Here is a 23,024-nt window from a genome sequence, read left to right on the forward strand (position 1 = left end):
GAGATGGATCAGCCAGGTGGCATCATTGATGGACTCGGGTGTGGCAGCGGTAGTGAGGTTGGCCCAGGATCGGACATTGTTTCGTTCTGCTGTGCATGGGGTCGCTATGAGTCGGTTCCGACTCGATGGGACCTGACAACAACTTCTATCTTCCTGCTGTCCCTCACTGCCTCAAACTTTTTCCCTTACAGCTAATTTTCCATCCAAATGTTAACTGACCTCTCTACATTGTTGCTCTCACCAGTGCCCCACACTTCCTCCCCCACCAACTCCTTTTCTTGGCTTCTGTAATAATGACTGCCCTGATTTTCATGCTACCTTTCTGGTTGGTCATTCTTTTTTTTTCCCCTTTCAGGCTCATTCTCCTATACCAGCCAATGAAAGTTCCTCAAAACTCCTTTTTCCTTCTCACTTGAGATTCTCCTTAGCTTCCACATGCCTTCTGTTGACTTCAGTTACTACCTACACAGGTCATCTTTCCACATTGCTATCTCCAATCCCGACTTCTCAACTATCAACTCACTATTTTTGCTCAACAACTACAGTATATCCACAAGTAAAGTTCAGATCTTCATCTTCAACCTGGATGTTCTTTCAGGACACACCGGTGCAGTAGTAAAGACTCACTGTCCACTGTTTTATGAGTCAAATCACTGAAGTCCGCTATCACACATCCTTTCCCCAGAGTCCACCCATCAGCAAGCACTCCTGATTTAACCTCCTGTGTACTTCTATCTACACAGTCTGTCCATTCCTCATCCCATCACCACCACAACCCAAGCTCTTTTTCTCCCAGGCACTCTCTTCTTGGATTATTCAAACAATCTTTTTGTAAACAGTGTGCTCCTCACATTATTGCCTTTCCCTAAAAAGTCAGTTGCTGGGGAGTTAATTCTAACTCATGCGACCCCATGTGTGTCCAAGTAGAAACTGATATCAATAATTGATATTTTTAGAAGTAGATCTCCAGGCCTTTCTTCCAAGGCACTTCTGGGTGGTCTTGAACCACCAACTTTTTGACTATCAGCCAAGGGCATTAACCATTCATTTGCACCACCCAGGATCTCCCCTCTTTCCTAAGTTACTGCTTATTCTTCATTCTTACATCACTTAGAGACGCCTTCGTAATCAGATCCATATCTCTTATTATAAATTCTTAGACCATGCACCTATGCCTTTAATAAGGAGTCCTGGCGTGGTGCTGTGGGCTAATGCGTCAGAGAGCAAAGTCATTTGAACTGCAAGGTCGGTGGTTCAAGCTCACTAGCTGCTCCTTGGAAACCCTATACAGTGTCGCTATGGGTCGGATCGACTCAATGGCACTTAACAACAACAACATGCCTTTATAACACTTATCACCATATCATTTTATGCTGATTTATATACTCTTGATTAATATTTGTTTCCCTTGACAGAATTTGAGTTCCAGGAAGGTAGGAAAACATGTATTTTTATTCTCATTAGTTTATTCTTTATGCACAGCAATGTACCTGGCTTACAATTATCACTTAAAGTATATTTGCTGAATCAATGAATGAATGATGTGGCATAGAAAGACCACATAGCTGTTGTGGAGACAAAGCATTCATAAATAGTCTCATCTAATGCTATTCTCACCAAGCAACTTGTTGATTTATAATTTCGTTTCTAAGGTCAAAAATTATATCTGCGAAAGGAATGAGAAAAACTTTCTAAGTCCCAAGATTTCACAAAATAGAGGTAATGGACAGGAACTCCAGATTAAGATAGCATCAGCACTGAGTCCCAGCTCTGGATATATTAGCAAAAGAATGACCCTGGGCAAGTTCCTTCAATGCTGAGCTCAGTTTTCTTATCTCTAAAATGGAAAAAGTACTTGACTTTCTCAAACACGGTCATAGGAAGTTAATGACTTAATAAAACACAGATACAACCTATTGCTTAGAATGTTTTTCAGATTTATTACTTTACTACTGTTAGTTTACAATGCTATTGCTAAATGTTAAATTAATATTAACATAAGAGAAACTGGATAGATGTATGGCTTCCAAAGTTCCTCCCAGCTCTAACAGTTAGGATCCCACTGTGTTCCTAATGATTAACAATTTTCTTTTAGTTACTGAAAAATATTTCAATCTTGCTTAAATTGTTAATACAAAAGACCTATAAGAGTCTACTCCTAACAAGCTACATTCCTGAAAAAGCATTCACTGTAACACCAACTAAAAACCCAAGAAGGCTTCAGATTTTATTGAATGCCATATCCCATGCTGTCTGGTTTTCTACTTCTTTGGGAATTTTGGTATACACTAAACATATAAATTATGGGCAGGCTGTAATAGAGCAATCTTTGCCTCTGATTGTGGAATCCATCAAAAATCTTTTCAAGGGCAACACTGATTTGACACCTAGCCCGAGTATGCAGCTTTGGAAGAATGCTAGGTTTAATCCCTGCATAATTAGGGCTACCTGGGCTCCAGCAGGCCTTGCTCCACTCCCCAGGCCATTTCCTTCACAGCATTGCTGATCTCATGGCGGGATGTATATGCAAAGCAGACATTCAGGAAACACCTGAGAAGGGAAGAACAAAACAATTCACTGAAGAGCCTGAAAGACTGGGGAGCAGAGACAGAACAACTGGATCACTGATACACAACACCTCTTCCCTGGAAGAACACACACCAAATGTTAGCTGTGGATACCTCGGAATGCTAAGATGATGATCTTTTTGTGTTTTCCAAGTTTACTGAAATAAACATGTTACTAACTTTATAATAAAACAAATATAAAGTGACCCTTATTGCCCTCTTTGTTGTTAAGTATTTGTCAAGTCAGTTCCAATTCATAGTGACCTTGTATAGGGTGTCCAAGGAGTGGCTGGTGGGTTTGAACCACTGACCTTGTGGTTAGTAGTCCAGTGCTTACTCTACAGTGCCACACTAGAACTCCACTGTCCTCCTAGAAGACATGAATACACTGTGATATTGCTGCTGTTATTGTTAAGTGCGTTGGAGTCAGTTCCGACCTATAGTGACCCTGTATAGGGTTTTTGAGGAGCGGCTGCTTAGCTTGAACTGCTGACCTTCTGGTTCAAATGACTTTGCAATCCAGCGCATTAACCCGCAGCACCACACCAGGACTCCACTGTGATACCAGCACAAGCAAAATAAGGAAATCTGATACCAAACAAATTTACTACCAAACATATTTCAAAGTCACACATAACAAAGCTTGGATTACTGAACTCTGTTTCTCTGTCTACATGACATCCCAAGGTCATCCTACCATGGGTTAAAGGATTGGGATAGAAAAGAATGTTTTGAAGGATCAGTCTGCAAAGAGACAGGAATGAGACTTGCTGCATAATCACCCCACCCCCTCACAAGTAAAATATATATACTTTATATATTTTAGGAGATCACATGAAGGGGGAAGTGGATGAGAAACTGTGTCTAAGTATACACACATATAATGTTGCAGGTCTGCTCTGCGGATGGAAGAAGGATATCTCTAAATGTCCAAACTCCCCTTCATTGTCTTCAGAACTAAATGTAGGCCAAGGAAGGCTCAGGATATCCACCAAAGTTAGTAAAGTCAACCACTGACAGAGGCCCCTAGGGAGAAATCTGGGAACTTACTTGTTGTAGTTTTTGGTGGCTTGTACAGCTTGTGCAATCAGCTCCTGGAGATCCACAGGCAACAAATGTAGATCACCTAGGACTCGGATACACACCCCATGCTTCTGTAGTTTCTCCCTGAGCAGGGGGGAAAAGAGGTAGGGTTGGGCAAAGTACCTGCTCAAGTGGAGGGACTCAAGTACAGGTACTTTGATAATAATCAACTATGAGATTCTGGTTGTTTTCCAGTGTCAGGCACTGTTCTATGTATGTTATTTCACCGCATTCCCTCAACAACTCTGAAAGGATTGTATGAAGTTCCATTTGAGAGCAGGAAACTGAGGCTCAGCAAGAAGCAACTTGTTCAAGGTCATATAGTCAGGAAGTGCTGTGACAGGATTGAAACCCAGCTCTGATTTGACAACCTGAACTCTTTTCCATACACCATACACATTACACATGCCCTTGTCGGAAAGATGCATTTTATGTATTCTGTGGTATGTTTATCCCATCTAGACAAGCAAGTAAACTTGTTAGGAGTAGGGGCTATATTACTTGTTACTTTTCTGTTTCCTTGTGAAATATGATAATGGTGACAGTGGACATTAATTATATGTTTACTCTAGTGCCAGACACCATCTAAGTGCCTTACATGTACCAACACATTCCATCCTCACACTGACCTTTGAGGTAGGTACCATCGTTATTCCCATTTTCCAGATAAGAAAAATATGTCACAGGGAGGTTAGGTAGTTTTTTCAACATCAGACAACTAGTGAGTGCAAACCTAGGGAGTCTGGCTCCTGAGTCTGTCATCCTAGTCGCAATATTATACTGCTTCCAAACAGTAATTCTCAAACTCTCTACAATGTAACCCAACCACCCTGGAACTCACCTGGGAATGCTATCGAGAAATTGAACAACAAATGTTTGGAAAAAGGAAGCTTAATAACGAGAAGTATATGGTGGGGTGGGGGTGTCCTGGGGGCCTTGATCCAGACCTGAAGGTCACAACCATACTATATCTACTCTTATCCACATTTTTCCAAGGATTAAGCAAAATCTAACCACTTATTTCTGAGAACCTACTGGAGCTATAACAGACACATATATAGTCAAATCAAGGCAAAATTTTAACACGAACATCTAGATTTGAGTTGCCATCACTTACTGTGTGACTTACATAATCACTTAACTTCTCTGAGCCTCAGTCCCTCCCATGAACACCAGGCAGGGTGGGATGGGGTAATAGTCATCTCTGCCACACTACTGTCATAGGCTTGTGTTACATTTTACAGTGCCTATTGTCAGCTACCAGAGGTAGAACACATGAGCTCTATAGAGAAGAAAGCTGTGAACGTCTGGAGAGGAGTCAGGAGACCTGGATTCCCACTAACTCGCTGTGTGACCACCGGCAAGCCCTTGCTTTTCTTGATCCTTCTCTTCACTTGCATATAGTTCCCCAAGTGATGAAGTGACAACAGACTAGTACTTTTCAAATGTTCCCTTAGCCTAAGAACTCTTTCTTTAAAATAGAAAATAGATTAATGAAAGGCAGACCCTGTACCCCAACTCCTTATTTCTTGTCAGTTCTATTCCTCAGAACTCTGCGCTCTGTGACACATTGTAGAAAATCACATCTGAGGTTTCCTCATGCTCTGTCTGGGACTTCATGGCAATTTTCTCTATAATTGGTTGGTTGAGTACTCTCAGAACTTGTAACTGCTTCGCATTTGACCTTTCAGGAAACATAAAATTATCTCAGGACTTTCAGAGCAACGCACACAGAGAACTCGGGCTCTGGATTCAGAAAGACCCACGTCTGCATCTTGGCTTTGGGTGTGAACTCTGAGCCATACTTGCCCTGTTGGGGACCAGAAGTAAGGTCAGTGGCTGAGGGTCTCACCATCCTATCTAAACAGAGAGAAGACTGGTTGCGAACCCTCCACCTCCACCAAGGATCCATGTAGGGACCGAATGACAGAATGACAGAAAGTGGTTTCAGGTCCAGCCCCACCAGAGGTGCAGGCTCTCTGTGCTCCTATCTTCTTAGTCCTAGTGCAGACATGAACTAGGCTATAGAATAGTTGTATGGAAGTAAGCAATTCAGGTTGGTGAGGACTCCATATTTTGAAGCAAGTAATTGTCATCAAATTTCCTTTTTGCCCTTTTCTGGTCTTGCTCCCTAATTAGCCTAAACTTAGCTACAGTTAAGAATGGTGCTGATACTTCCCAATAAAGACTTCTTATGCATCATAATTTCACTCCCAAGAGAGCATGCGGGGGTATAGCAACTTCTTAGGGTTTACTGCCCAGCAGAAGATGACTTTTTCAATGTTTTCCTCACCCTACCTTCCAGGCCACGGTTTATTGGTCCAAGGATAAAAATTTTAGCTAAGCTAGGTCTATTAAAGGAATTATTCTGAACTGTTCTCTTGGAGCAGAGAAAGCTGGTCTGCAGAGAGAGATGGTCTGCAGAGAGGCTCTACCTAATGGATTTCAATTTCGAGTTTCATTTTGCTTGAGGCTGGCTGTACTTGTCCTTGCATTCTGTACAATAATCTCTATAGCCTCAAATAAAGTCTCCTTTTATAAGAAAAACTAGCACGTGTTTCTGATATTTGCCACTGAAAACTACTAACAAACATTAAAAGGATTTACAAGGCCCATTACAGCAGCCTTGGCTAAACAGAGCTGTAAGGGTTAGGGGAAGGCTACAAGTGGTATAAGTGCTCCCCCTGGCAGCATCTTACTGTTCTTCCATCAAGCGGTTGAACTTCTGTCGGGCCAGATCCATTAGTCCGTCTACCTCGTTCTTGGAGCGTTTGAAGTTCTCAATGCTGAATGCGTAGACCGTCACCTCTAGGATGCCCAGATTCAAACACCAGCGCAGAGTCTGAGAGGGGAGAAGGCAAGGAGCTAGGTACAAGGAAAGGAAGAGTGGGAAGGGACATAAGAGATGCTCTAGTACTGTCTCAGTATTGGAGGTAACAGATATTTTTCTTTCTCCCTCAAACTGTGAAAACATAGGACAACATCAGAATTATGAACCAAGTAAGCAGAAAGCTACCCTTTAAGAAACTGGATAATGTGACCTTAATGAGTACTACCACACCGATGCCACTGTAATTTACTGGAAAGAACTTTCACAGAGAGAGTAAAGATCTGGGTTCTAGTCCATGACTCCTCCAGCATGCACTTGCTTTGGAAATGTAGGCAAGTCATTTAACCACTGTGGGCTTTAGTCTCCTTATCTGTAAAATGGGATCATAATCCATCCTTCCCCAAGGTTAGGTTAAGGATCGATATAAAAACACAAGGTATTGGCCCAGTGTCAGTGACATAGCCACAGAGGACTAGAATGGAGAGTGAAGCATCCAGCTGATAAGAAGAGAGGGCATATGCACAAGAACACCCACACTTGCAGATAATACTCCTTTGACCTGGCTTCAATAACTGGATGATCGAAGCTCAACCAGAAGAAGAAAGAAGAGGAAAAAAAAAGAGTAATCTGATACAATTTGATGAACTTAACCTACACCTATGGAACCAGTAGCTCAAAAGAGGGAACAAATCCTTACAGCAAGAATCATTCCCACCCCCTCCACACAGAGTAGACAGGGATGGGCAACTTAGACATTGGCTACCCAAAATGGGGTGGGGGTAGGGCTACAAAGGCAAGAAGTGACTGGCTTACAAGCTTTCAAGAGGGAACCTAGATCCAGAGGGCCTGGAGGAAGGTAGAATCTCCAGTGAGTAGTATCCAATCTGAGTAGGCGGGGCTGATGAAATGAAATGCGGATAGGTCTCTTGTGATACAATAGTGAATAATTGTTATCAGGACTGATTGTAAGGGTTGGAAATGTAAAGGCAGACTTTTGTAGCAAGGAGGGGAGTGACTGACTTTCCAGTCTAGGAGTGGAGGTCCCTAGGACCATCATGGGAGAAGAACGGAGAGTGGGACCCTACCCAGAAAAGCAGTGATGCCTGAGATGGAGGCAGAGACAATGACATGGAGCGATGGAGCAGCTGGGGACTTTAGACCCAGAGAGGGAGAGGGACTGTGTGCTGAAGACCAGGAGGATGTGGTGGGCAGGCTTGCAGGGTATACCCTTTGGTTGGCTGATGATGCATGGAGGGGATTGTAACCATGGCAATAAGACGATATATGATAGAATGAATGTAAAGCTAATGTTCTCCCATGTAAACTATCACATAATTCACAATAAAACATTTTTTAAAAAAACCAAAAAACACAAGGTATTATAATAGCATAATTTCATTATCCTGGTAGAGTGAGGATAACAAAGACGATTTATAAAAATATAAAAATAAAAGCAAAAATTAAACAGTTGTGCAATATTTAATAGTCCGCAAAAGACATACATACACGTGATCCTCTTGATAATAATATAATTCCTTTAATTCCATTTGATTCTTCAATCAGCCACAGACATCATAATGCCTATTTTAATACATGATAAAACTGAAGCTCAGAGAGTTGTAAATGCTTACCAAAAGTTAACAACTCTACTACATGACTCCATTAAGTGACATTCTAAACCAGGAAAAACTATAGTGATAGAAATCAAAGCCGTGGTTGCTGGGGAGAGGGAAGGGAAGGTGGAACAAGGGGTGACTTGGAAGGGGCATAAGAAACTTTATTGAGGGATGGAAATGTTCTGCATTTTGACAGGACAGTAGGTTTGACAGACAAATATAACTTGTCAAAATGAAGCTCTGTAGATTTCACTATATGAAATTACATCTCAATTAAAAAAGGAAAACCCATACTTAAATTCAGCTCCCTTGAGGCTGCTCCAACCCAGTTCCACTCCATAAGGTAGAGAACAAAGATGGAGCTGAGAATAACAATGTTGAAATGCGAAGCTGGAGGTGAAAGGTAGCAGGTAGTAGATGTTCAAGCACAGAAGTGAAGAAATAAATCTGAAGACCTGCCTTTCTCATCCCAGAACAAACACACAAACAAATCCATGGCCACCTTTGGAAAAGTGCCACTGAGAACCTGACAGTTGGATAGGCGCAGGCCTTACAGACCATGACTCATAGTGACCCTGTATAGGGTTTCCAAGGAGCGGCTGGTGAGTTTGAACCGCTGACCTTGTGATTCAAAAGGCTTTGTGGTCCAGTGCTTTATCCCACAGTGACACAAGGACTTCTATTTATTTTAATTTTTTCTAACTTTGCTGTGGTGGTTGTTGTTGGTAAGTGCTGTCGAGTCGATTCCAACCCATAGCAACTCTGTATAGGGTTTCCAAGGAGCAGCTGGTGAGCTTGAACTGCTGACCTTGCAGTTCAAACAGCTATGCAGTCTGGCACATTAACCCACAAAGAGGAGTCAATTGTGTGCTCATTCCTAGTATTTTCTGATGATTCACTGGGTAATTACTTTTTCTGTCAATGTGACTTTGAGACCCATAACAAGCAAGCAAAAAAAAAAATTAAAAACTAGAAAACCTTATGGATACTGACAGAAAACAAATCCCCACAGGCTGGTTAACTAGCTATAATCCAGTTCTTCATAGACTGTTTATTTTGCGATCTGTCACCCATACCCACCTCAGCCAGCTTGTTGAACCCCTGGGAGTGGCCCTCCTGCCGCTCGACCTGGCATTTCTTGGCATAGCGACGGTTCCCATCCATTATAAATGCAATGTGTTTGGGCATTGGGCCTGCCTGTGAAGGAAGAAGACAAATGATGAACATATCACATGCTCTTTAGGGATAAAGGGTAACACCATCCCCCAAGAAGATACAAACTGGAGTATTTAAGGAAACCCTGAGGAAAACAATTGGGTATTTTAAGTTTTTGGCTCATCAAATAGGCATTAAGCACTTTCATTTATTAATGTTTATTGAACACTTCCTATATATTAAGTACTATGTTGGACTTTTTATATTTCATCTTATTTTATCATACAACCCTATAAAACAAATATTATTAACTTCATTTTATAGGAAAAAAAGGTAAGAAAAGTCAAAGTGGGGGTCTACCTGTTTCAAGAATTCATCCTTTTTTTTTTTTTTTTTTACAAGTTTTTATTGTGAGGTTTACATGGAAGAATATCAGTTTTACATTCATCCTATCGTATTTTGTTCATTGCAATGAGTACAATCCTCTCCACGCATCATCAAATAACCAAACGGTACACCGCATAGGCCCGCCCTCCGGCTATAAGCACAAAGCCCCTCTCCCTCCCTGAGTTCAGTGTCCCCAGCCACTGCTCCATCTGTCCACGTCATCGTCTCTGTCTCCATCCCTGGTGTCTCTGCCTCTCTGGGTAGGGTTCCCGTCTCAGCTCTTCTCACTTGATGGTCCCAGGGACCTCCACTCCTGGGCTACAAAATCTATCACTCCCCTCCTTTTGTCAAAAAACATCTGCCTCTATATTTCCTACCCTCACAGTCAGTCCTGATGGCAATTATTCACTATTGTACAAGAGTCTTATCCCCATTTCCTTTAACCTGCCAGGTCCCAACAGATTGGAAATCATTCAGTGGTGATTCTACCTTCCACCGCACCGTCTGGAACTAGGCTCCCACTTGAAAGCTTGTAAGCCAGTCACTTCTTGCCTATATAGGCCTCCCCCATTTTGGGTAGCCAATGTCTAAGTTGTCCCTCCCTGTCAACCCTGTGTACCGAGGGGGTGGGAGTGATCTTTGCTGCAAAGATTTGTTCCCTTTTTTGAGCTATTATATGCATAAATATAGGTAAAGTTCATAAAATTGTAGCAAGTTACTTTTTTTCTTCCCCCTCTTCTTTCTTCTTCTAGTCGAGTTCTGATCATTCAGCCATTGAAGCCAGGTCAAGTGGGTACTATCTGCAAGTATGGGTGTTCTTGTGCATCTCCCCTCACTTCATATCAGCTGGATGCTTCACTCTGCTCTAGTCCTCTGTGGCCATGTCACTGCCTCTAGGCCCAGGAGTCCCAGATCTCTTCCTTGGTGAAGTGTCTGTTCATGTCCTGTGCCCATTTTTTTAATTAGGCTATTTGTCTTTTTCTTGTAGAAGTGTTGTGGTTTCCTATATATTTTAGAAATGAGTCCCTTGTCTGATGTGTCATTGCAAAAGATTTTTTCCCATTCTGTAGGTTCCCTTTTTACTCTTTTGGTGAAGTCTTTTGATGCACATAAGTTTTTAATTTTTAATATGTCCCAATCATCTATTTTGTCTACTTTTGTTTGTGCAATTTTCAACATGCTTGGTAGTCTGTGTATTCCCTATATTAAAGCCCTCACATTTGTCCCTATTTTTTCACTGATGACCTTCATAATTTTGGGATTCACATTTGGTTCTTTAATCCATGCTGAGTTGGTTTTTGAAGAATTCATCTTTTAAGCATGTACTGTTAACTACAATTTTGGTTTCATTAGGCTGTAGAGAGACACCCTTGGGCCTTCTAGCCAAAGTCCTGAAGGAGCTCTGGTAGCAGTGGTTACAAGCTGGGCTGCTAACCTCAAGGTCAGCAGTTCAAGACTATCAGCCATTCCGTGGGAGAAAGATGAAGCTTTCTGCTCCCATAAGGATTTACAGCCTGGGAGAAACCCTATGCAGGATGGCAATGAGTCAGAAACAAGTCCCTGGCACACCATCACCACCACCATCAGCCAAAGTCCTTATAACTCCCACCACTGGGTTGAAGTTTCTGATAAGTGCCATTTAGTCAGTTCACGACTCATAGCAACCCTGTATAGGGTTTCCAAAGAAAGGCTGGTGAGTTTGAACTGACAACCTTGCTGTTCAAACCAACCTTGTGGGTAAGTGCTTTTCCTACAGTGCCACACCAGGTAGAACTATGCAAATGAGGTGCTTGTGGCTGACCAAAGGGAATAGATAGCCTGCTAACAATGTATATAAAGTGCATGGTACCCGGTGGGGTTCTTGTTGTTGTTACGTGCCATAGAGTTGGTTTTGACTTATAGCGACCCTGTAAAGAGTTTCCAAGGAGCAGCTGGTGACTTGAACTGCTGACCTTGCAGTCCAGTGCATTAACCAGCAGCACCACACCAGGACTCCACACACCAGGACTAAAATTATGCAAATAAGGTGTATGGAACCCTAAAGAGGAGATTGGTAAATCTTACTGTACTCTTACAACTTAAAAACTACAACCTGTCTGTCAGTTTGTTGTACTATGGTGACATGCAGATTGCTATGATTCTAGAAGCTATGCCACCAGAATTATACAAACCAGCAGGTGTACCTATAGTTGTTTCTGTTAGGTGCCATCAAGTTGGCAACGACTCATAGCGACCTTATGCACAGCAGAACGAAACACTGCCTGATCCTGGGTCAACCTTACTACTGTTGCCACGGTTGAGTCCATTGATGCTGCCACTTGGCCAATCCATCTCGTAGGGGGTCTATCTCTTTTTCTCTGACCCTCCACCTTACCAAACATGATATCCTTCTCCAGCGACTTGTCCCTCCTAACAATATGCCCGAAGTATGAGAGATGAAGTTTGGCCATCTTGGCCTCCAAGGAGCACTCTGGCTGCACTTCTTCCAACACAGATCTGTTAGTTCTATGGGCAGGCCATGGCACTTTCAATATTCTCCTCCAACACCATAACTCAAAAGCATCAGTTCTTCTACGATCTTCCTTATTCACTGTCCCGCTATCGCATGCATATGAGGTTATAGAAAATACCATGGCTTGGGTCAGGCACACCTTAGTTCTCAAGCTGACATCTTTGCTCTTCAACACTTTAAAAAGGTCTTGTGCAGCAGATTTGCTTAATGCAATAAGTTGTTTGATTTCTTGACTGCTGCTTCCATGAGTGTTGACAGTTGATCCAAGAAGAATGAAGTCCTTGACAACGTCAATCTTTTCTCTGTTGATAAGAATGTTGTTTATTGGTCCAGTGGTGAGGATTTTTGTTTTCTTTACATTGAGATGTAGTGGACATGTTTAAATGGAGTTTCCAGACTAAGAAAGACTAGGAAGAAGGAGAGGTGGACCATTTCTGAAAGGTTAACCACTGAAAACCTTATGAATAGCCACAAAATGTGCCTGTCAGGTTGGAAGACACTCAAAATAATGACTGGAGAAGAGATGCCTCCTCAAAGTAGTCATGGATGTCATTAAGGTCAACTCTACTATGATGAGCAAGGTAAGCAGTTCGAATCTACCAGCTACTCCACGGGAAAAAGATGAGGCTTTCTTTTCCTGTAAAGATTTACAGCCTTGGAAACCCTATACAGGGTCCCTGTGAATCAAAACCAATTACATGGTACAAACCACCACCACCACCTACTTTGAGGAGGAAGCTCTTCTCCAGTTGTGTTTTAGGTGACTTCTGATATACAAGGGGTCATCTTCTGGCACTATATCAAACAATGTATTGGGGATCTTCATTTGCTGATGGGGCATAATTCAAAATGAGAAGAAACAACTACAAACATCCATTAATAATTAGAAAGCAGAATGCACTAAGGATGAATCTAGGAAAAGTGGAATTCATTAAAAATAAATCGTGCACATAAAGATTGAGATTCTATGCATTAGTGAGCTGAAATGGACAGGTATTGGCCATTGTGAGTCAGACAATCATATACTTTACCATGCCAGAAATGACAAACTGAAAAGGAATGACGTTGCATCCATTATTTCAAGATCAATCTTGAAGTGAAATGCTGTCTGTGATAATATCCATAAGCCTACAATGCAGTAGCCCTGTACGATAAATATTGGAATATGAACCACAAGGTTGGTGGTTCAAGTCCACCAGCCACTTCATGGGGTAAAGATGAGGCTTTCTGTTCCTGCAAAAATTTACAGCCTTGGAAACCCTACACAACTTGACTGCACTTAACAACCAGAAGGAAGATCATTTAATACCACTATTATTCAAATTTACTCACCAAGCACTAAAGTCAAAGAGGATAAAATTGAAGAATTTTACTAAGTTCTTCAGTCTGAATTTGATCAAACATGCAATCAACATACATTAATAAAATTAAAACAACTCCACGAGAGCCAATATACAACCTAGAGTATATCCCACATGTATTTCAGTATAGCGCATCTCAAGATCTGATTAGACACTAATGATCAAAGACCAGAGGAGTTGCTGGATGACATTAACAACGTCATGCCTGAAGAAAGCAAAACGTCATTAATAAGACAAGAAGGAAAGTAAAGGCCAAAATGGATGTCAGAAGAGACTCTGAGACTTGCTATTGAATGTAAAGAACCTAAAGCAGCTGGAAGAAATGATGAAGTAATAAGAGCTGAACAGTACATTTCTAAGGGCAGTTTGAAAAGACAAAGTCAAGTATTATAGTGAAATGTGCTTAGAACTGGAGTTAGAAAACCAAAAGAGAAGAACATGCTCAGCAATTCTCAAACTGAAAGAATTTAAAAAAAAATTTAAGCCTCAGGTTGTGATATCGAAGGATTCTATGTGCAAAATATTGAATAACGCAGTAAGCATCAAGATAAAATGGATGAATAGAGTCACTTTACCAAAAAGAATTGGTCAGTGTTCAATCATTTCAAGAGGCAGCATATGATCAAGAATCAATAGTACTGAATGAAAAAGTTCAAGTTGTACTGAAGGCATTGGTGAAAAACAAAGCTCCCAAATTTGATAGGATACAAATTGAAATATTTCAACACACTGATGCAATGTCATGCCAAGTAATCTGGAAGATAGCTAACTACATGGCCAACTGACTGGAAGAGATCTGTATTTGTACCCATCACAAAGAAAGGTGGTCCAGAGGAATGTGGAAATCACTGAACAATATCATTACTATCACACGCCAAGTAAATTTTGTCAAAGATAATTGGTTGCAGCAGAATATAAACAGGGAGCTACTACAAATTCAAGCTAGATTCAGAAGAGGACATGGAATGTGGGATATCATTGTGATGTCAGATATATTTTGGCAGAAAGCAGAGAATACCAGAAAGATGTTTGTGGTATGCTGTGGAGTCAGTTCCAATTCATAGTGACCCTATATAGAGTTTCCAAGGCTGTAAATCTTTATAGGAGCAGAAAGCCTCATCTTTCTCCCACAGAACAGCTGGTAGTTTCAAACCAATGTCCTTGTGGCTAGCAGCCAAACTAGTAAACACTATGCTACCACAGCTCCTTAGAAGGATGTTTATATTTGCTTTATTAACTATGCAAAGGAATTTGACTATGTGGATCATAACTATGAATAATACTGCGAAGAATGGGACTTCTAAAACACTTCATTGTGTTCATGAGGAACCTGTCCACAGACTAAGAGACACTCCTTAAAACAGAACAAAGAGACACTGAATGGTTTAAAATCAGGAAAGGTGTGCAGCACAGTTGTACCCTTTTACCATATTTATTCAACTGTATGCTGAGCAAATAAATAATCCAAGAAACTGTATTATATGAAAAACATGGCATCAGGATTGGAGAAAAAACTTACTAACAACCTGCGATATGTAAATGCTACAACCTTGCTTGCTGGGAGCTAAGAAGTCTTGAAATACTGATGAAGATCAAAGACTACAACCTTCAGTACAGATTGCACCTCAATGTAAAGAAAACAAAAATCCTCACAATTGGACCAATAAATATCAAGACAGATAAAGAAAAGACTGGGGTTGTCAAAGATCTACAACGAGTGTTCATGGAAACAGCAATCAAGAAATCAAATGACATATGGTATTACGCAAATCTGCTGCAAAAGACCCTCATTAAAGTGTTAAAAAACAAGAATGTCACCTGGAGGACTATGTTGCACTTGACCCAACGCATGGTGTTTTTAATTGCCTTATATACATGTGAACGTTTGGACCATGAATGCTGTTAAGTGCCATCAACCTGGTACCAACTCATAGCAACCCTGTATAAGGTTTCCGAGGAGTGGCTGGTGGATTTGAACCATTGGTCGTGGATTCAAACCAACCTTGTAGCTCAGTGTTTATCCTATAGCACCACAGCAGGACTCAGAATGGACCATGAATAAGGAAGACCATATTAAGAATCAATATATTTGCATTATGTTGTTGGCGAACAATACTGACCTACAGAAAAACAAACAAATCTGTCTTGGAAGTACAAGCAGAATGATCCTTGAAAGCAAGGAGGGCGAGACTTTATCTTTCCTATTCTGGACATATTTGTGAGGAAGGACAGGTCCCTGGAGAAGGACATTGTGCTCAGTGAACTGGAAGCTCATCAAAAAAGAGGAAGACCCTCAATGACATGGATACAGTGGCAGCAACAATGGTCTCAATCATAACAACTGTGAGGATGGCCCAGAACGGAGCTGTGCTTCATTCTGTTGTCCCGGCACAGAGAACGTCCTTGACCCAGGAGATCAAGAAAGAGTTGTAACACAGGAATAGACAATGCAGTGGCTTCCCAGTCCATGAAGCTATAGCTAAGCACTTTTGGGCTGAGGTTTACTGGCAGAATGGGGCGTCTGTTTTATCGGTAGAACTAAAGGAGTTTTGTAAAACTTGCCTGAGCAGGACAAAGACCAGCTTGAGGAGTCGAGGGCCAAAGAGAAACCTGCGTGCAGCACAGCACAAGAATACCCTGATCAAAGAACTATATCCTGAACTTGAATTGTAACCTGTTATTTCCCTCATAAACTCCAAATCTGTAAGTATGATCTACAAGTTCTGCGTGGCCATTGCCAACGAACTACTGAATCCAGCAAAGAAGTACAGTGTGCCCTGTGTGTGATGGCTGGTATCAGAACTGGCAAAAATGTCTGGCCTCTGCCTCATAGAAATCAACCTTGAGCTGTTCACCTTGATTCTCCTTCCCCTTTGTGAAGTAATAAGAGGTCAGACACCTCTTCCATTATGCCAATTTTTACTGGACACTTCCGTTTCTTTTTCCTCACTTTGAAGGGCTGTTCACTGACTGCTTTTCCAGACACTTCTCCAACATTTTCTACTTTAGTTCCTCACAAGTAGACTTTAAAAAAAAAGAGTATCAAGTCAACTCATCTCATGCAGCTTGTTATTCACAACACATGACTGCAGTGGTTCCCTGAGGAGCTATTTTCATTTCCGACTGCTGGAGATGATTTGGCATTTGGATGTGAGTGTGTGTGGGTATAAGGCTTGTTGTTGTTTTTGCTGGGTCAGTTCCAACTCATAGCAACCCTATACACAACAGAACAAAACACTACCCAGTCCTGTGTCATCCTCACATCTGTTGCTATGTGTGAGCCCACTGCTGTTGCCACTATGTCATTCTATCTCTTTGGGGGTCTTCCTCTTTTTTTGTTGACCCTATATTTTACCAAGCATGATATCCTTATCGAGGAACTGGTCCCTCCAAACAGCATATCCAAAGTATTAGACACCAAGTCTTGCCATCCTGACTTCCAAGGAGCATTCTGGCTGTACTTCTTCCAATAAAGATTTGTTTGTTTTTCTGGTAGTACTTTCAATATTCTTCTCCAACACTATAACTCAAATGCATCAATTCCTCTACTGTCTTTCTTAATCACTGTCCAACTTTCACATGCATGTGAGGCAACTGAAAATACCATGGCTTGGGTCAGCTGCACCTTAGTCCTCCTCAAACTGACACTTTTACTCTTGAACACTGTATAGGATATTGTGCAGCAGATTTGCCTAATGCAACATGTCATTTGATTTTTTGACTGCCTCTTCCAGGAGTGTTGATTATGGATCCAAGAAAAATGAAGTCAATTGACAACTTCAATCTTTTCTCCATTTATCATTCTATTTATTGGTCTAGTGTGAGTACCTTTGTTTTCTTTACAATGATGTGAAACCCACAGTGAAGGGTATATAAGGTGTACTGACTCATACTGACTCATAAATTCACTGCTATCAGCTGTTTAAGCAGTCTATGGCTAACAAACCAAGCTGACTGGCCCTCTGGCCCTAATCACAAACTAAATCTCTGTCTTGGGCAAAGGGTATAACAGTGTTGTAATTCCTCGAAAACAAGCTAAAGAAGTATTTGGGGAAACAAGTATTATGTAAATTATAGTGACATAGCTTTCCAATGGCTAAAAAACAACCCCAGTAACATTAGTAGTTAAGAAAGAATGAAAAATAATTGCTGTTTGTTGGTGTCAGGAACCGTAAAGCTGGTTTTGACTTACAGTGACCCTGTGCACAACAGAATGAAACCCTACGTGGCCCTGCGCCATCCTCACAATCATTGTTACACTTGAGCCCACTGTTTCTCCCACTGTGCCATTTCATCTCCTTGGAGTCTTCCTTTTTTTCACTAACCCGCCACTTTACCAAGTACTGCTAAAGTCCTGGTGTGGTGCTGTAGGCTAAGCACTGGACTTTTAACCAAAAGGTCAGTAGTTCAAATCCACCAGTCACTCCTCAGAAAACCTACATAGGGTCATTACAAGTTGGAACTCACTTGATGGAACTTAACAGCAACATGGTGGTGGTTATGTGCCGGGAAGTCAGTTTCGACTCATAGCAACCCTGTACAGGGTTTCTGAGGCTGTAAATCTTTACAGGAGCAGAAAGCCTCATCTTTCTCCCACAGAACAGCTGGTAGTTTCCAACTGGTGACCTTGAGGTTAGCAGCCCAATTTGTAACCACTACGCTCGCTACCAGAGCTCCCCTTTAACAGCAACATATACCTTATTAAGTCCTGTATATGTAAATTTCATGTAATCTCCATAATACCCCTATGGTTGTTAAAGTCACATGATAAGTGATAGAACAAGACTTCACTCATGTTTATCTGACTCCTGAGCCCAAACTCTTTTAACCATTATGCTCACTGCCAAATTATTCTAAATAAGTCCAGATAACAGTATTAGGGGCAGTGGATCAAAGTGCCAGAAGACAGATTTCAGTTCTCTATGCTGTTGCTGTTGTTGTTGTTAAGTGCCATTTAGTCATTCTAACTCATAATGACCCTGTTTCTAAGGACCAGCTGCTGGGTTTGAACTGCCAGCTTTGCAGTTAGCAGTCCAGTGCTTAACTTACAGTGCCACAACAGGACTCTTCAGTTCTCTAAGTTGCTGTTGTGGTTAAGTGCTGTCAAGTCAGTTGTGATTCACAGCAATCCTGTATAGGGTTTCCAAGGAATGGCTGGTGGGTTTGAATCGTCAACCTTGTGGTTAACAGTTCAGTGCTTTATCTTATAGCACCACACCAGGAATCCATAAGGAAGGCTTAATAGTCTGGCGCTCAATAATGACATGAGATATAACAATATGAGGAAATCGTGGGCTTCCTGCCCTGAAAATGTCAGTTAAGAAAATAATCTGCTAGAAACTTAGACCTAGAAATTACTTTACAATTCTTAAGACTTTATGGGTCCCTTGCTAAAATGTACTCAATGTTCAGCTTTAATAATAAGTTTTGATACAAAACTACTCAATGACCAGACAGCCGGCTGATGCCCTTGGGCCATTGCTCACCTTTAAGATGTTGGCACAGAACCGCTCCCAAAGTGACAGCTCTCCTTCCTTGATCCATGACATGTTTCTTGCCTGTTAGGAGAGCTCCCCAAAACAAGACACCCCAGCCACGTAACCTAGGATTCATAAAAAAGAGGATAAGAAGTCACCATGGATTGCAAAAAAATGAGTTCCTTCCAATCCCCTGGGATTGATCCGAACGGTGAGGAGCAGCCAGCATAGACTTCAAAAACACTGGTGCAAGCCTCTACTCTCACCACCCCGAGTTGCATTAAGTCAAGGAACCTTTGAGACAGAGGTCTTCCCTTGATTCTCCTGTTTTCTCGGCGGCCCGTATTCCCATATCCTTTTCAACAGGATCTGTCCTGCTCTCTTCTGAACATCTGAGTTGGTATGCTGACAGTTGGTATCACACTGCTTACATCCTGATCACTCTCCGCCTCTTCCTTCCCCATCTTCCGCCAAGACATTTCCTACTCTGCGCTCCCAGTTATTAACCCCTTCCTTTGGTACACCCAGCTAACCTCCTATCTCAGCGTTCTAGTTTTCCCTCAACTGTCTCTTCTGCTGCCCCCTTTCTTTCTCCCATAACTGCCTTCCCTCACTCTCACCTCCCTCTCCTTTCGACTACCCCTACAACTCAGCACCTGAACGGCTGCCCTCCAAGTCTTCTAACCTCTTCAGTGGGCCGACACTTCTTCACGACGTGGCGCTGGAAAACTACGTCATCGTTGGGCGCGGGACACGTCCCTTCTTTAGCGGACTGGCAGAGGCCTGTTGTGCACGTGTTTAACCAGGAGGAGGCGCGGCGCGACAGTTTGGGGTCTGCAATTCGCACACCGCTAGGGGCGGGGAGAGTGATGAGGGTGAAAGCCGAGTTAGCGACTGAGGGGTGGGAGGCGAGACTCTAGGCCACATGCTGGGGAAAGGCTGGCGAAAGTGGGAATCGAGACCACCTGGGGCAACAAGCTGAGTATGTTGTTGTTCAGTGTCGGTACCCACTCACAGAGTGTCCGAAACTGTAAATCTTTGCGGAAGCAGAAAGTCTCATCTCTCTCTCCCCTGAGCCGCTGAAGGGCTTGAATCACCACCCTGTGGCTATCCATTGTTAATTGACAGAGCCACCTCGCTTCCCCCAGGCTGGCTAGATTAAGGGAAATGTGCCACAGGTCAAGAATTTCCACCTCGAAATCAGGGACTTCTCAGTGAATGAAGGCGCTTGAGGACTGCTGAGAAAGCGGAAGAACTTGGCTTCTTTAGAGGTCTGATATAGTGTAGTCCTAAATGTCTTACTTTTACTGCTTTTAATGGATTTAGTTGTTTGGAATGAAGTTCTTAGCCTTATTCAATCTTACAACAAATTTAGTATCCCATTTTGTGCTGATCCCAGGAACTCAGATTTTAGTATTTTCAGATTCTCAGACTCACTCATGAAGTCAAAAACTCATTTTCCTCCAAATCTGATGGAACCAGGCTTTTGTTCAAAACATGAAACTTCCATCTAGATGTTTTGAAACGAGTAGAATTTCACAATTAAAAAAAAAAAACCCTTCTTTTTAGATTGTCAAGTCTTATCAAGGAAACAAGAAGAGATATTGATTGCACTGTCGCTGTTGTTACATAACTTCGAGTTGGTTCTGGCTGTATAGCAAACCTGTATAGGGTTCCCAAGGAGTACCTGGTGAGTTTGAACTGCTGACCTTGCAGTTCAAACCAACCTTGAGGTCCACTGCTTATTCAACTGCACCACACCAGGACTCCTTTCTGATGAAAGGGTTACTTGAACAGAACATGGTCCAAAAAAGCCCTAGAGATGAGTAACCCACCCAGGGACAGTCTTCAACATTTCCATCTTCAGTGCTTAGCAGCCTGGGATATAAACAGTTTGGGCCTAGCAGGGATTTTTTTATTTTGTAAAGATCACTTACTAAAGTCAATAGTAGTTTGCTGCCTTTAAGAATGTCCAGTGCCAGCTTTTTTTTTGTACAATTAGTAAAGGGACCAGGAAGTACATGAGTGGATGAAAGTTCTTACCCTTGTTCTGGTAATGTTGCCTAATTTAAGGATTTAAACCACTTTCCTTTGGTTTTTTGTGTAACCTTTGGATGTCTCCAGTCATAACCTTTTTCAAGATATTTCCTTTGTTGTAAAACGCTGTCATCTGTTCTGACTCATAGTGACCCAGTATCGGGTTTCAGAGGAGCAGCCAATGGGTTTGAACCACTGACCTTGTGGTTAGCAGTCCACCTTTGTTGTTAGTACAGCCAAGTCACTTCTGACTCAGTAACCTGGGTATAGGGTTTCTGAGAAGCAGCTGGTGAGTCTGAACTGCCAACCTTGCAGTTGGCAGTCTAGTGTTTATCCTATAGCGCCACACCTGGACTCCTTTGTTGTTGTTGTTAAATGCCACTGAGTCTACTCCAAATAACAAGGACCCTACATAGGGTTTCCAAGTAGCAGTGCTAGGTTTGGACTGCCCACCTTGCAGTTAACAGTCCAGTGCTTATCCTACAGCACCACACCAGGACTCCCAAGACTCCTTTGTTGTTAAGTGGAGTTGGTTCTTGTAGTTAATCTAACATTCCAGGAACAGAGGACTCTAGGAACATCAAGGGAGAAGAGGATGAGCAGAATGTGGGACCCTATCCAGGAAGCATTGACACCAGAGACAAGGCACAGATAATGACATGGAGAGATAAGAGCAGCTGAGGACCCTAGACTCATGGAAAGAGAAAGATGTGTGCTGGTGGTCAGGAGGCAGGTTTGCAGAATGTGCCCTTTGGTTGTTTAAATGATTATGTTCCTGAATGTCTTTTTGTACAGCAAAAAAAAGAGAGGGGACTAGAAGCAAATACTGTTGTATGATGCTGCATGGAGGGGAATGTAATCATTGCAATGAAACAAGATATGACAGGATGAGTGCAAAACCAATGTTCTCCCATGTAAACCATGTAAACTATCACTTATAATTAAAGCTTAAAAAAAAACCTGTACAGGATTTTCCAAGGAGACTGCTGAGTTTGAACCTCTGATCTTGTGGTTCAAACAACCTTGCAGTCCTGTGCTTTATCCTACTGGTTTGAAAATATAATGTGTATAAGCAGACTAGCAAACTTTGGCTCAAAGAAAATATCAAATGTAACTGGTCACTATTATCTTTTCTGGCCTGTTTCCCAGTTCATCATATTACCATCTTTGGGGTGATACAGACAATTAACATTTGTAAAGGTTTTTGAGGAGTTAAGAGATAAAAATATAGCATCTCATGTGCCAAGCCATGGCCCCATCTTTTCATTCCAGCTAAGGAGCTCTGGTAGAATAGTGGTTGTGAATTGGTCAGCAGTTCAAAACTACCAGCTGTTCAGCAGGAGAAAGATGAGGCTTTCTTGTCCCATAAACATTACAGCCTAGGAAATCCTATACAGGGTCACTATGAGTCGGATTCCACAGCACATAACCACCACCAGTGACACAGGCAACTCCATTCTTATGCCAAGCCCCTAACCCCCTCTTGAATGTGGCAGCTTCCAAGTGGAGAACAAATTGCCTTAAATAGAAATAAAAATCCACTGTTATGAGGGACTAAGAGAATTCGTTTTCAAGATTCAGTCCCACCAACACAGTGGCTGAACAGAAAACTCAATGTCTCTTCTGAGATCTGAGTCCCAATCCAGAATGGGAATTTTATGAAAGAGGGAAAGTACCCAAAATATCTGCCATGGAGACACAGGTTCAGTACCAATAAGTCTTTATTCATTGTATTTTCCCAGGAAAAGAGAGGGGAAGGCAAAAGTCTTAGCATGTGTTACAAAATTATAGAAGGGAAAGAAAGGACCCAGTACAGCAAAATCAACCATTAAACACATCCCAGTGATGGGGGCCAACCAAAGCCCAATGGGGCTCAGCCTCCTGCAGTTCAGGAATGAGGTGAAGGGATCAGGGAAAGAACAGACAGGTATACACTTTCCTACCCTCCCTCCCTCCCCATAAATTCAAGATTTCACACAAAGCTTTGGTTTCTAGCAGT

General features: G+C 42.0%; 1 protein-coding gene across 4 annotated transcripts in view; it reads right to left on the reverse strand.

The window, feature by feature from the left end:
• The window catches only part of DHDDS (dehydrodolichyl diphosphate synthase), a 38,703-nt gene extending 19,582 nt beyond the window's left edge, over positions 1-19,121 (reverse strand). Inside the window, exons 1-5 of one of the 4 annotated variants that reach the window (XM_006862259.1) lie at positions 18,998-19,061; positions 9,177-9,293; positions 6,350-6,492; positions 3,618-3,734; positions 2,449-2,550 (exon numbers count right to left, since the gene is read on the reverse strand). In XM_006862259.1, the coding sequence (XP_006862321.1) occupies positions 2,449-2,550; positions 3,618-3,734; positions 6,350-6,492; positions 9,177-9,293; positions 18,998-19,060 (542 nt within the window). In that variant the 5' untranslated portion in view covers position 19,061. Of the gene's footprint in view, positions 1-2,448; positions 2,551-3,617; positions 3,735-6,349; positions 6,493-9,176; positions 9,294-18,997 lie in introns of all 4 variants that reach the window. The other 3 variants (XM_006862260.1, XM_006862261.1, XM_006862262.1) reach the window with 3 other exon arrangements.
• Between the last annotated feature and the right edge of the window lie 3,903 nt (positions 19,122-23,024).

The sequence above is a fragment of the Chrysochloris asiatica genome, unplaced genomic scaffold, assembly GCF_000296735.1.
Source record: "Chrysochloris asiatica unplaced genomic scaffold, ChrAsi1.0 scaffold00047, whole genome shotgun sequence".
Lineage (NCBI taxonomy): Eukaryota > Metazoa > Chordata > Mammalia > Afrosoricida > Chrysochloridae > Chrysochloris > Chrysochloris asiatica.